The following is a 13,718-nucleotide window of genomic DNA, read 5'->3' on the forward strand; positions in this document are numbered from 1 at the left end:
TGTTACCCTGCCAGAGTCTCTCTTTTGGCATTAATAATCATGTGTGTATTTTTAGTTCTGCCAGGCTAGAGATGAAGAAAGCTGAAAAAACCAACACCTGGTGTGTATGTACGCACACACAAAAAATTAATCAGGAATCTTTCTCTAAAACCTGTCACTAAGAGGAAAAATTAACACACACACACACACCCCCCACTGTTGGGTACCCTGAAAGCTGCAGCGTGATGGCAAAAACAACCAGGAAAAGCACTGGTACCTCTGGGCATCACCCACTTTTGAGGGTTGAGCACTATGCTGAGCTAGGAGTTGCTCAGGCCTGAGAGAGGCTGAACACAACACAACACCAACCTCCAACACAAGCAAGACGGTTCTGGACTGTGGAGGAGACTCAGGGTTGGGAGCATCCCCTTTTCCTCTGCTGTAGCACCTGGCTACAGTCACAGTCCTGCTCATGCTGCCCTCCAGGTCAGCAAACAACAACTTTGTGATGAAGCAGTTCCCAGCCCCAGGAGGTTACAGCGCTCCAGAGGGGCCTGCTGGGTTCAGGCAGATAGGAAGGAAGTTCTCTAACCCAGGGTCAACACTCCCTATCTCCTCCTCTGGTCCCTCTTTAAAAGCTACCAGCCACTACTGTGAAAAGGTACAACCTTTGTAAGAGAGGCCCCTGTGGGCACAGGGGCTGAGCACTCTGCAGCCATGTGCTGGAGCCCTCACACGGCACCCCAGTCCTGCCAGGGAGAGCACCTTCCAGCTCCAAATGTACCCAGGACCCTCTGTAATACTGAGTAACTCTTAAGGCACTTAAATCCTTCATTTCCAAGAGGCCCCAGCATACATATAAGGCTGGTGCCCTCTGCCCTGCCTTCTTGCACAGATGTCTGACTCAAATTGAGAGACCAGGGGAACTCATGTCCAGCACATATTTCCATAGGGCACTGCATAAGGTCCAGAGTAGGGGGGAACCCCTCACCCTTGTGAACCTGAGCGTGGCAGCCCTGCTGTGCTCCTTGTGTGGGCAAAGAGCCAAGTCTCAGTGAGCCTGGTGGGCAGAAAGAGCACAGCTTGGCCCACAGCCAGTGCTGGAGAGAACTGAGCCAGCCTGGACTCTAGGAGGAATCAAGGAGAAGAAACCCAGCATTGGCACCGACAGGATGCAATTTCCCTCCCGCCCCCATCACCTTATGCAGCAACAGGTTTGTATTTCTATCACTTTAGAGGCTCAGTCTTGAAATAACAGGAGAGATTCTGTTGAAGAGAAATAAAACTGAAATTTTTCTTTTCAGTTTGGAAAAACCAGTGTCCTTTTGTACTTTAATAATTCATTATCTACTTTCCCCCTGCACACAACTTATTTTCTGATCCTGACACAACTGGAACACCTGATCACTGGAAACCAGAATTCACTCTTCACTAGGATGTACAATCTACTTTGGCATGGGAGATCCAAAATATCCCCCCTTAATGTATGGGTGAGCACACAGAAGTTCTAGGCGTGCCAAATTCTCAGATTTTTCCAATAGTGGGAAAAAATTATTTGAACAAAGAACAGGATTTGGAAGAATAAAAAAAAAACTTCCTGTAGACCAGGAGTAAAAAGTCACCTGACTCTGCCTGATGAAGCTGCAGCTGAGTCATCTTCTATTCTCTGGCAAAGGCACAGGATTATTAATCACAGTTGTTAAAAAATATATATAATTTTATTTTCTGACTAGTATAAACTCAAAATTAATTTAGTTTCTCACAGTATTTGTATTAGAATAAAGTTTAAAAAAATTAAGAATTTTAAAAACCTAAAATGTATTTTAAAAGCTATACAGAAAAAAAAAAGCCCCACAGGAGAGTCACCATTTTTCCTTTACAGATATATTATAAATATACAAATATATTCATGTATTTGTACAGAGCACAGAATTAAACATCCACACCAGGAAAACAGACTCTGGACTTTGCTTCCACAAATATTAAGTCCAAAAGCATGGTTTGCCATAGATTTTTCAGCCTTTTGGTGATCGGCATTTTGCAAGGGAACAAAAATCCACTTGTCATCTCCTACGTTCCTTTTGGAAAAGGATTTTTCATATTTATATAGGACAAGGAAAAGCCGACGTTTTAATACAGCAAATTATGCAGGAAACCTGTCGGACTAGGTGCTTTGAAAGCACATCAGCAAAAATTAACAATTAAGGAAAAGCCTCTTTCCCCAAATACACCTCTTAACCCCTCAGGCAAGTTAATCCTCATTCCTTTATAAGCTTAGACACAAGAGCAACTTCCTTTAAGCATCCAGGAAAAAAAAAAAAAAAAAAAAGGCAGGGGATGCAAGCAAAACTCTATTGCTGCTCTCTTTGCACGACTGAATGATGATGGCTGCTCACGTAAATACAGAATTCCGCAGACACCCGAAGGAGCCATTGGAAAGTACAGGGAACAAAAGGCCTTCTTTAGCTATAAAGCTCCATCTGGCAGCATTTCTACTGGAGATGTCAGCCGGGAGATCAGCACAGAGCCAGCAGGCAGCCTCTGCACCTGCAAACCCTCTGTTTGCAGAGAAAATGTGCTGCTTTATTTTCCAGCACAAACTCTGCCCGACGGAGCTGAAGCTCTACGACTGCAGCACAAGAGCAACTGGCAAATGATTTTTTTTCCGAAGAATTATGTCGCTTACCTGCAATGCAACATCATTTAGCCCAATCGCAAGGGTTTTAATAGCATCCTTCCTTGGGCGGTATGGCTGCAGCAGCAGTGATGTCATGGGGAGGAAGCAGTAACAATCACGTGACTGCATCCTCCGTCTATAGGATCTCTGCTGGGGGGAGACGCACAGCCCGCAGTCCTGCGGGATTAAACGGAAGCCTCTTAACCCTGCCCTGCCGCTTCCGGCACCACTGCAACACGCTGCTTTTTTGCCTCCCTAACCTGAGCTAATCAACTGCTCTGTGTATTTTTTTTCAACATTCTCGTTTCTTAGGAGGGTAAAAGCATAGAAGTGTCTGTGTGCACAGCAGCAAGGATTCCTGGTGACTCTGCAGGCCAGGTTGCTGCCCTGTGAAATCTGTAATCACAGCAGCTTGGAAATGAGACAAACTGCAACTTCACTATCCCAAGCTATTTTTCTGGCACTGCATTTCAAGCTTATCCAAACTGACTTCCTTCCATCTTACGTGTCATATTCATGCCCTGCAAACCTCCCTCAAAGCTTTCATCCTTATTACCTTCACTTCTTAATTCATCCCACCATCCATCCGCCTTTTTTTCAATGCCATTGTCACTGCTTGAAAGATCCTCTCCTGGATGCCAGCCTGTTTTTACTTTTCAAAACATCTCCTTAAGCTTTCTCACATATTGAAAGGCTAGAACTTCCTAAAATATTTTTTTGAAAAGGCAATTATAGCCTGACTTTCACATTTTGGTTAACACTGTATAGCATCTGAACTGTAATCTCAGGGGTTTTATTTGGTTTTGGTTTTTGTTGTTTGGGTTTTGGTTTGTTTTGAGGGTTTTTTTGAGGGGCAAGGGGAATGTTTAAGAATTTTATCATACTCAGCAATGTATTTGATTTATACAAGAAGGCAAGAATTACCAAAAATTTTGTACAAGCCACTAGGCAGAGGCTGTAACTGTTCTTTCTGAAGACCTTGTAATGTTTGTACGTGTGCAGTGTGTTCTATTTGAGGTCATTCACCTTACTGTTCAGCTTTCTGTATTTGAATATTGTGCAGACTGGGTTTACCCCTACAGGTAACCAGGCAGAGGCTTTGTATTTCCAAGCAGATACAACAGCTGAGTATAGGGAAGTCTTGCACAAGCACCCATGAAAATACAGGTGACTGAAGGCACATGAGTGACTCCCATTCACTTCAAAGTCGAAGGAATTCAGTTCTGGAAGACCTTTTTGCTCCAGTGTGCTTGAGCAGTCATTTATGGATGTGCCACGTATTTCTGCGAAGGACTCCCCATGCAGAAGCCACACTGGATTTCATTGAGAAATTTGAACTTAACTTGCTTCATCTGAAGTTCCCACACATTTCTGGAGCAAAAACCATGCCTTTAGAGAAGAGGTTTGATTATGCCCTTCACACACAGCACTGCAGATCATAATCCTCTACCAGTCATAGATCAGTAATAGCTCCAGGCCTTCATAACCTTTCATGTCAGTGAAATGTGGAAAAGTGATACTAGTGCCAGCTTCCTGCCAGTGTCTATTCTTCGTGCCCATTAAAATCAGTATTAATAGGCTAATTGAATTTGTGAAGGAAGTTAAACACTGACCACTTGATTTATTTTCTCAATAATACAACTGCAATTTCCTTCAATCAGTTTCTGAGAGGAAAATACGGAAAACAGGAAGTAGCATTTACTTGGTGAAACATCTACACCTGGGAACTTCTATGCCAAAGCCACACACTTGAACACAAACACTGTGCCCTAAACACATAATAGTGATTTTGTGCACTTAAAGTGTTAGGGTTTCAATCCTACATTTTTTTCCTGGACAGACTTTCCTAAATTAATTTCCTGGTTTTATCTTGTCTATTACCAGCTGATCTCATTAAATCTCCTACTGAAAGTACATTTTTAGTTGGATGGTTAAACTGCAGACAAAGTGACTAAAGTGACAGAATACCTGATTCTCTGTTGAAAATACAATAGATATTTATGCTCAAATGTAAAAGATTTTCAGAAATTGTAAGGAACCAGAACCAGCTCCTAAGAAGCTTCGAAATCCAAGAATATGGAGATTTTCCAAGCACAAGCAAATGATTTAATTGGCATTTACAGATTCCAAAACCATATCAACTTTACTCCTTGGTATTTTCTTCTGATGCTACTCAAGTCAACTGAGTGCTCTCAGAGAAAAAAAATACATTCTTCACATGACGTTTTAGACAAGGCTGTCTTGCTTTTGTTAGCCTGCAGCTTCTCAAGTCTCTCTGTAAACGCCTCTTCCTCTCAAAGATGTTCAACACTATAGTCACAAAGGAGGTTAGGGTCAAAACAAGCTATGACTGGCCCTCTTCCCTAAAAATTCAAACTTCAGTTTTACATCCACTGAAAGCAAAAGACATAGTTCATCTAAATCATTAAAAAAACAATTATTCTTTTTATATTGCACTTACCTTTAAGTCCTGCAAAGTGCTTAAGAGAACTGCAGAAAGAAAACCAAATAAGACTTCATTCTTATAGGAGAAAACCCAACCTGACGTACCCATTATAGCTTCTGTTGTTGCTCCTGACGGCAGCGAGATGGGGACAGTTGCCGTTCCAAATGTCTATTTCTAGCAGACTGTTTAAAAATAACCTAAACTCTGTCATACCCTTGATGCCTTGCGAATACTGGAGAGACAGGAGTCACATGTCCTTGCTATGATTTTGCCTGTGCTCCTGCAGCTTAGGGTTGCAGAGGGAAACTGAGAAATGGCTGTTCTGTAATTTTGAAGATTTAATGTTTCCTTTGTGAAAGCAGCAGTAAACACCAGCCTAAAAAAGCCAACCAGTATTCTTTTGAGTGGTTTCCATCTTGGAATTAGTCATAAGTAGGATATTACAGAACTAATAATGTCAACTTGCTTTCAATATCAGTTTAGAAAGTGCAAATGTTTGCTATGAAAAATGGGCAGTTCAACGTGCTTTAAGTGAAGCTACCCAAGAATTCTGGGAATATTCAAATATGACATTCTGATAAAGCTGTCAACTTATCATGAGTGATAAGCACTTGGAAGAACACATCTGCCATTCCTTACACTCCACACCTCTTTTAGGTCTTAATATAATCTCTCTACATCTTCAGTTTCCCAGATTGTCTCACTCACTTCTATTTGAAAATTCATTACATTAACCGAAATGACAGTGTTATTCAAAAATATTGCTTTTTTCCATTAAATCATCAGGAATGTGGCAAATACAAAAGATTCAAGAAATATCTCTGACATACAAGAAAACCGTTTTTCTGTTTATGGCAAATTATTTTATTTTATAGAAGAAATACTTTCAAATAATACAAAAATGACACAATCATACAGAACTGTGACAAAAACAAGGGAGATGAATACTGAATATGATAACTCATTACCACATCAAGACAGAACTCATTATAGCAGTCAGAATCACAGACCCGCAAGATACACCGACAACATCTCACAGCAGTCACAATTTAAAAACCTCCTGACAGAGAGACCACCGGACATTGCTCCTTGGTTATAGTCACAGAACAATCCAGGGTGGAGAAAAGGTCCCTACCCCAATCCCTGCTCAAAGCAGGCCTAATGTGACCAGGATGCTCCGGGCTATATCCAGTTAAGTCTCTATCCACACTATGGACAGAGTGCTCCACCTCTCTGGGCAACCCCTTCCAGTACCTGACCAGCCTCACAGGAACATGCTGCTGTCTCTTCTTAACACACAGCAAGCACTTCTGGTGTCACTGTGTGGTAACTTTGGATAAACACTACTGTGTGACAGCCTCCCCTGGAAATGAGAAACAAAATTCTGACTGACTGGTCTTTTAAAGTAATGAGCACTGAAAAGCTTGCTGGCCCTAGACTTTCACACAAACACTATAAATTTCTCACATGATTTGGTTTTTATCTTCATAGTTTCTGAATAAAGTCTAGTTGTGCCCAAGGAACCCAATACACACCCATCGAAACTTACTGGCAAAACAGGCTTCAGGAAGAATAGCACAATAAATGCTAAATATACTTCAATTTCATATAAATTGCTATATGATTGCAACACTTGATGCCTGTATTGACTATAGGCCATATTAGGAAACAGGAAATACTACCTTAAATGTCTGTGTTAATTAACATTTATGCTTACAATCTTTTTTCCCCGTTACTTTTTGCCTCAGCATGGATAAAGTAAAAGTAATTCAATTTCTCTTCCTGGTTTTCCTGACCTTTGACAAGATAACAGTCTAAGTTCTTGAAACTCACAGATCAAACTTACTTACAGAATATTTGAAAATATTCTGATAGGTCTGTTTGGATTTTGGCCCTTGTTGTTTTGACTTCCTGACAGAAAAATCTGAAACCAATTTGATCTTTAATTAAGAGCCAACATGATCTTTCTTCGGGGATATTCCAGTAATTTGCAAAGTCAGTCTTGTGTCGGGCACCTCTCTTTGCAGTAATGTATTATTAGAAAAATATGAGAAATTCTATTATAGTAGCTTAGTAAAGAAGTATTTTTACATACTTGCAGAATGCAAGGACACAAAACTGGCATTCTCGGGAATTTAGGGTGACAGTCTTTCATTAAAATGGATGGTAACAAATAAAATTTTTTCTTACCAGATTTTAGCTGGTCCAACTAGCAATCAAGTGAGCTGTACCTTCCCTAAATATACACCCTCCTCCTGGAAAGTGTCACTGTTCAACAGAACTTGCAGTAACCACAAAGCACATCCTTTAGGATGAACATGTGTTTAAGCACCCTTACTTAAAGCAGCTGCTTTCTGAAATCAGAACACATGTGCTTTCCAGAATCAGATGAGAATCTGTAGAACTGTAGAAATTACTGTTATAGTCCATTAGCAGGCTTTCCACACAGCTAGTGTACACTGCTCCTTTAATTCCCTTTTCATTAAACAGCTAAACAAAGACCTGTCACCCTTTTCCTTCCCCCGTTTAAACTGAGGCTCTAGTTAAGAATATGAAGATACTTTAGACACAACAGAAATGAAAACAATCTATTAGTGCACAGTAAGAACATGCAAATGAATTCTGCAATGTTTAACATCACTTCTAATTAGTGTTAAACAAATTGCAGGTGATAATATTTTGCTATAACACAGACAGTGCTAAAGAATACAATGTACATACTAAGCTACAGATAATAAAGCTGAAAAAAGTGACAATTTTAGAACATAGTATTTTCATTTCAGGTATCAGAAACAAAACCAGCTCAATGGTTCCATTCTACTGTATGACAAATACTGAGGAACAAAATTTCAGTCTTAAAATACATCTTAAAGTAGGTATTTTCCTTCAAGGAAAAAAGGCACTATAAATAAATTACACTACAGTGAATTTGCCTGAACTCACTTTGTTTCTGTCTTCCAGCCTTTAAGTCAAATAAAACAGCATAAAAACTGTACACGCTCTTAACAGGATAGTCGATCTTTTATAAAATAAGTTGTCTTCAGAGATGTCAGTTTCACAACAAGGAAAAACCAAGCCTTGTTGCAGTCGCTATTATAAAATATATATGTATATATATTTATATATATGTTTTTGTTTATGTTTACTTTTTTTAACTTTTTTTTATTTTTTACAAAACGTGTATATTAGCTTTTGCACAATTTTTTTTAAAGAAACTTGTCTAATCTAAGAACTTCATTAAAATAAAAGCGATAAATACTTCATGTTTACAATGCAACATGTCATACATCATCAGCTGGCAGAGGAGGTATGTTAATCCTTGGTCTTGTAAAAAAAGCTATCTTCTCTCTGTGATAAAAAAAAGAAAAAAAGGAGCTAAATAAATTTATGCCTATGTTCCCCCTCCTCCCCACAAGAACATTGTTTCCTTACTCTGGTCAATGGTTAGCATTTGTTATTTACGTACTAAACTGGTTTCTTATTTGAGTACAACAAACTTCCAAAAACTACTAAATCTCACTATATGCTTCTGGCAACATTTCATTGAATACAATTACTATTTTTGAAAACCTAGGTGGAAGCCTTATACAACTCACTGAACTTCAGGCATAGTTAATTGTAAAAGGTTTCACAGGACAAGTTCTGTGATGCAAAGTACACCCTTGTACATTTTGCAAATAATGTCTACAAAAAAGGAGAAAAAAGATGGCAACTCTGGAAACAGAGTCCAAAGAAAAGGCTTCTTGAAAGAAAATGCCAGCATTACTGAGTAATTTCTAGGAAGAGTGTGTTACTAGCAATTTATACGTATTACATTAAAGAGACTATTTACACCCACAAGCTTGAAGAACTGACATCATTTGGACTTCAGAGCACATAGGCTAAGTTGGAAGAATCACCTAAGCTATGTTTGCATTTAAAGTTTCTCCTTTTTTTTTAATGTCATGTATACTAAAACTGTAACACTGCAATTTTACTTTAGCTTTGGCTCTTTGCAGAACAAAGCATTCGAAGAGAACTCCTGTCCAAATCCAGATACAGTTTAAAATTACTGATTAATTACTTCTGATTAAAATTAAAAGACACACAAAATTTAAGCTAAATGTTTCAGAAAGCTCTAACCTGACTAATGAACTGTTGCTATGCTATTTCAGTACGCACCACCACTTACCTAAAAGTCTGCACCTGAATAGGTTCTTTCTGATTTTGCCCACGCAACTGGTATATCTCTTTTGATGCTTTCTTTAGCATCTTTTCAGCTGCTTGCTCTTGGTGATGTTCAAATTTGGTCTGTCTGGTCTGAAAACAAGAACATAAGGCTTAAAATGGGCATGTGAATAAACAAAAGCACATCCACAGTAAAAGAATGGATTTTTTCCCCCCACTCACTACAGCAAAACCACACCAGTACATTGTCTGAAATAGCTGACCATCTAAGAACTATAAATGCGAAAGACTGAGTTGTTTCACTTACTAATGCTCTTCAGAAAGACATGTAATAAATTAACAAAATTTACTGCACATAGATCTGTCAAACAAGATCTTACTATAAATTTAAGCTCAGTTTTTGTCTATGATAATCGACGGACGATTTTGTCTGTTATGCAGTTTTGCCACCTTTTTCTATAACTTCTTTCTCCAAGAACAAAAAAATCACATACTTAGGGAACAATGCTTGTAAAAGAATAAATATCCAATCAGCTAAATTTCTTTTAAATACCAGAATAAAGAAAATTATTAAAATTCCAATAAAAATACCTAAACAAAACCAAATGAACAACAATTAAACAAAAATCCAAAACAAAACAAAAAGTGCCACTGGCAAATAGTGCCATTCTCCAAAAATTGTCCACAAATAAATACACAGTTTGGTAATAATTAATGTAACAATTTTTATTGTGTTAACTTCAAGAATATAAAAGAAATATTCCTTGTTTGAGATTCTTTAGACAACTTATAAAAACGAAGACATTTTGAAATGAGAAGTTTCCGAGCAAACTGAGTGCTTAGGTCATATCACCATACCTGCCTTTCTGCTTCCTTCAACAAGTTTCGGAATCTCTCATCCCGAAGGACCCAATGGGGTAAATCTGTCTGCCCTCTGAGCTGGGCATCTTCCAGGCGCTGTCTCAACTCTCTTAAAACACATATCTCCTCATTTAGCTGTCTCTGTCGAGTTCTGGATGCCTGGAGATCCAGCTCCAGGTCTAAGGATGTCCTTGCCATAAGTTCAGCCAAAGATGATCTGCAGGACTGTTGAATTATTAGTTGTTATTATTATTATTAATTATTATAATAGTTATTATAATAAAGTGCACAATTTATTACTCTCAACATAGTTTAGTGGTCTGTCTTTAGCTCTATAGACCATACATTTGCTGTACTTACTTAACACAAAGTCTTTTCAACATGAAGTTTTGGAGATTATATACATCCCCCAGAAAAGGCTACATTACCCCAGAAAAGGTACAGAAAACCCCTACAGTTAAGTTTTCCAATTAATACTTTCTACTACTTCCTTTTACAGTTTCATTTTGACTTACAAATATTTACCTAATGAAGTTTGACTAGAAGTCCATGTTATGATGATAATTAAAGAAATGCAATACAAAAAACACAGTGATATTGTGACATCAGAAAAATACTGTAATGAGCAAGACTTCTTAAAAGGCTTAATTCAGTAGTGGTTTTAAGACACATTCTGAATGAAAATGGGAAGCATGGCTGTCTACCTGCCTAGACCAGCAAGGCATTAACTTCTGCTGACCAGACTACATTTTATGTCATTTATATACACAACATTAATGTCTCACTGCCCTTCTCTGCCCACTTTGACAGCATGAGGGGTGGCATGGGGGGAAAAAGGAGAGCTTAACCTATTCATTCCTGAATATTTGGGTCTCAAATACTATTATTTGTTAGGCTGTATGGGAGGAGACATGCATGTCTTAACATCACATTCACACACACATCTCTGAACCTGCACCCTGCATCATAAACTAGATTTGAAAGATTTATCAAACTTTACATCTAAATCAATATAAATTCAGTCCCCATTAAACTAATTTTCATCTGCCACACTGTTTTCCCTCCTTTAAAATTGTTCACAACTTTATTTAACTTCTATATAAAGTATAAAAGTTCTGTTTTTCTAGCATCTTCATGAAGGCTAAAGATCATTTTCCTAGGCATACCTGCTTATACCGTAGAGTCCGCCTCTCCAAGGTATTCCGGACAAAAGGGGACTTCCTTGGCAGGGTTGAACTGTCACTGTCACTGCGGTACAGCTAATTAGAAAAGACATTGAAAATAAAGGTTGCTTGCTAGATCATCTTCATTAAGAAATCTGGGGTTTGGTTGGGTTTTTTGCCTTTGAAATTTCTTTTTAAATACACTGGAACTATCCTGTTTTAAGCAACAGATTTTTTCAGTTATTTATGATCATTTAGATATAACAGTGCTCATGTGGTAGTTACAATAATTCAAGAAAACTTGAATATTAAAATGATAAGTTTCACCGCCCATTCTACTAAATATCCAAGATAATCTAACTTAAAAAAAGAAGGAGAAAGGACTCAAAAGCAGTAATATTTCACCCTAAAACATTTAGTGTCATGGGTACAAACAATGGTATCCCGCTTTTTCCCTTCATCTGATTTTAGAGTAAGTGGAGGCTAAGTGAACACAGAATTTAAAAAGCATTTCCTGAATTTTTAAACTCGAACTCTTTGAAGCTTATGAAAGAGTACAATCAAAGCTATGATAGTATTTCACCAATATTGCATTGATCTGCAATACCATGATCCAACTGCTTATAAGTCTCCTGCCACTGAATGCAGCAAACAATAAATGTGACCTTGGAAACTGCTGTGCTGGTCCTCCATTACTTGCACCAGTGCACCCAGGAATCCCAAGTCCCACAGTAACAGGCACCTTATGACTGATACTCAAAGTCGTATGAATATTTATGCAACAACCCTAACATTAAGCATTCAGTGCCCTTTTTCAAACTTTTATATATGTGAAAATTAAACACAGCTTCTAAGCTAACTGCTTATACGCCTCATTAGATAGCATTGTAAAATCAACCACCCTCACCTAACATCCAAGGCTGCCAGGGAAGAGTGTAATATCTAATTCATCATAGATTCTTAAATTTCAAATTAAATCCATCCAGGTAAAAACTTGTAAAAAGAGTCAGGGAAGCTCTTTGCACTGCATTGTTTAAGTTCAATTAAAGATTATTAATTTGTATTAAAAAGATATGTGTCTTATAAATGCAATGAAATCTTACCATGAAATTATCAAAAATATCTAATACACTTGTGTATGGAGACCCCTTCCCCCTCCTCCTTTTCAAGCTTTACTCACTCTGCAAACATATTGGCTTCGTGCTCCAGGCGAAAAGGTCTGGGAACGAACAATTGTGCTACTGCGAACAAAAGCAGAACCCCGTGGCCTGCGGCTGGTTCTCTCTTTTGGAAGAATAGCAACTTCTTCAGGAAACAGATCCTCAGTGTTAGTTTCCTTATCCACCTAAAATTACAACAAAGGAATTTTTTTTATTTCTTCCTTATTTTCTCTCTCCTGGCAAAGACAATCAGGCATTTCAACAATATCAAAAGAAAACAACTTGCCCTGCTAGCTAGATTAAAATTTTAATGAGCACCGAGAGGATGAATCTCCTCACTTTTGTAGAAGTTTTAAAACTAGGTCATTCAAAATTGTGAGGTTTCGGAAGCCCTTGCTGGAGCAGTAACAATTATGAGATGCAGCTGCAGAGCACAAGGACTGCATTCAGGATTGGCAATTGGGCATTACCCAAATTACCACCTGATCTCCAGCCTCAATAGAAGTAAACTGAATCACTTTTCAATGAGCAGTGACTTTGAAGCAAGTAACCACCTTAAAACTGGAGAAACTTAAATGAAGACAAGGAAGAAAAAAGGAACTGAAAGTCTGTTCACACAATTATGCAAGAACACCAAAATAATCAGAAAGACAGAAAACATAGGCTACTCTAACAAAGCTTCCAAACTTTTAGAAAATCACTCCTCAAAAAGAGGTGTGATCTTCCCTAAAGGCAACACAAACAACTTACGTTCCTCTACTTCAATGGAGGTCTGCCAATTTCAGCTTGTGAAAGATTATTTTCAGTGTCTCTAATCTTGACTACAAAAGATCTTAAATACATCGGTTTCAGCACAATTATTCCATGTTATTGTAACACTAAAATAGTAACTCAAGTCCTAAAATTTCTTTCTTCACGATTCCTTTCAAAACTCTTACAGAAATAAGGGCACTGGAATTTGACCATGATCTTTTCTGTTACAATTTCAGGTAAATGCAGAAATTGATACAATTGCCTATTTATAGATTAGAGAAAGACCACGTTAAAAATAGTTTGCCTTTTGATATAAGAACCAAATTCTGTTCAGAAGCAAGTAGTAACAAAACAAAAAAAAACCCAGCCCTGAAGAGTTAACAACTCAATAGCGATACAGCTCATACAGGGTTGCTAATGTCATTGCTGGTTCTTTTCTCTCCTGGCCAATTCAGACTCAAACTCCAGGCACAGCAGTAGCTCTGTCCTGTGCCAGGCAGGGGTGGCAGTTT

At 38.2% G+C, this 13,718-nt stretch overlaps 2 protein-coding genes across 2 annotated transcripts in view; both read right to left on the reverse strand.

Annotated features, from left to right (window-relative positions):
* The window catches only part of CLCN4 (Cl-/H+ antiporter 4), a 42,559-nt gene extending 39,778 nt beyond the window's left edge, over positions 1 to 2,781 (reverse strand). The window contains exon 1 of the mRNA XM_005516621.3: positions 2,666 to 2,781. The gene's annotated coding sequence lies outside the window, so the exon portion shown is untranslated. The remainder of the gene's footprint in view (positions 1 to 2,665) is intronic.
* A 3,161-nt stretch (positions 2,782 to 5,942) lies between these two features.
* WWC3 (WWC family member 3) overlaps positions 5,943 to 13,718 on the reverse strand; it is a 98,959-nt gene continuing 91,183 nt past the window's right edge. Inside the window, exons 19-23 of the mRNA XM_005516620.3 lie at positions 12,474 to 12,638; positions 11,297 to 11,389; positions 10,128 to 10,355; positions 9,274 to 9,401; positions 5,943 to 8,450 (exon numbers count right to left, since the gene is read on the reverse strand). Coding sequence (XP_005516677.3) covers positions 8,384 to 8,450; positions 9,274 to 9,401; positions 10,128 to 10,355; positions 11,297 to 11,389; positions 12,474 to 12,638 — 681 coding nt within the window. The 3' untranslated portion in view covers positions 5,943 to 8,383. The remainder of the gene's footprint in view (positions 8,451 to 9,273; positions 9,402 to 10,127; positions 10,356 to 11,296; positions 11,390 to 12,473; positions 12,639 to 13,718) is intronic.

Source organism: Pseudopodoces humilis, chromosome 2 (assembly GCF_049639895.1).
Source record: "Pseudopodoces humilis isolate 2021_Gansu_Grassland_sample_001 chromosome 2, ASM4963989v1, whole genome shotgun sequence".
Lineage (NCBI taxonomy): Eukaryota > Metazoa > Chordata > Aves > Passeriformes > Paridae > Pseudopodoces > Pseudopodoces humilis.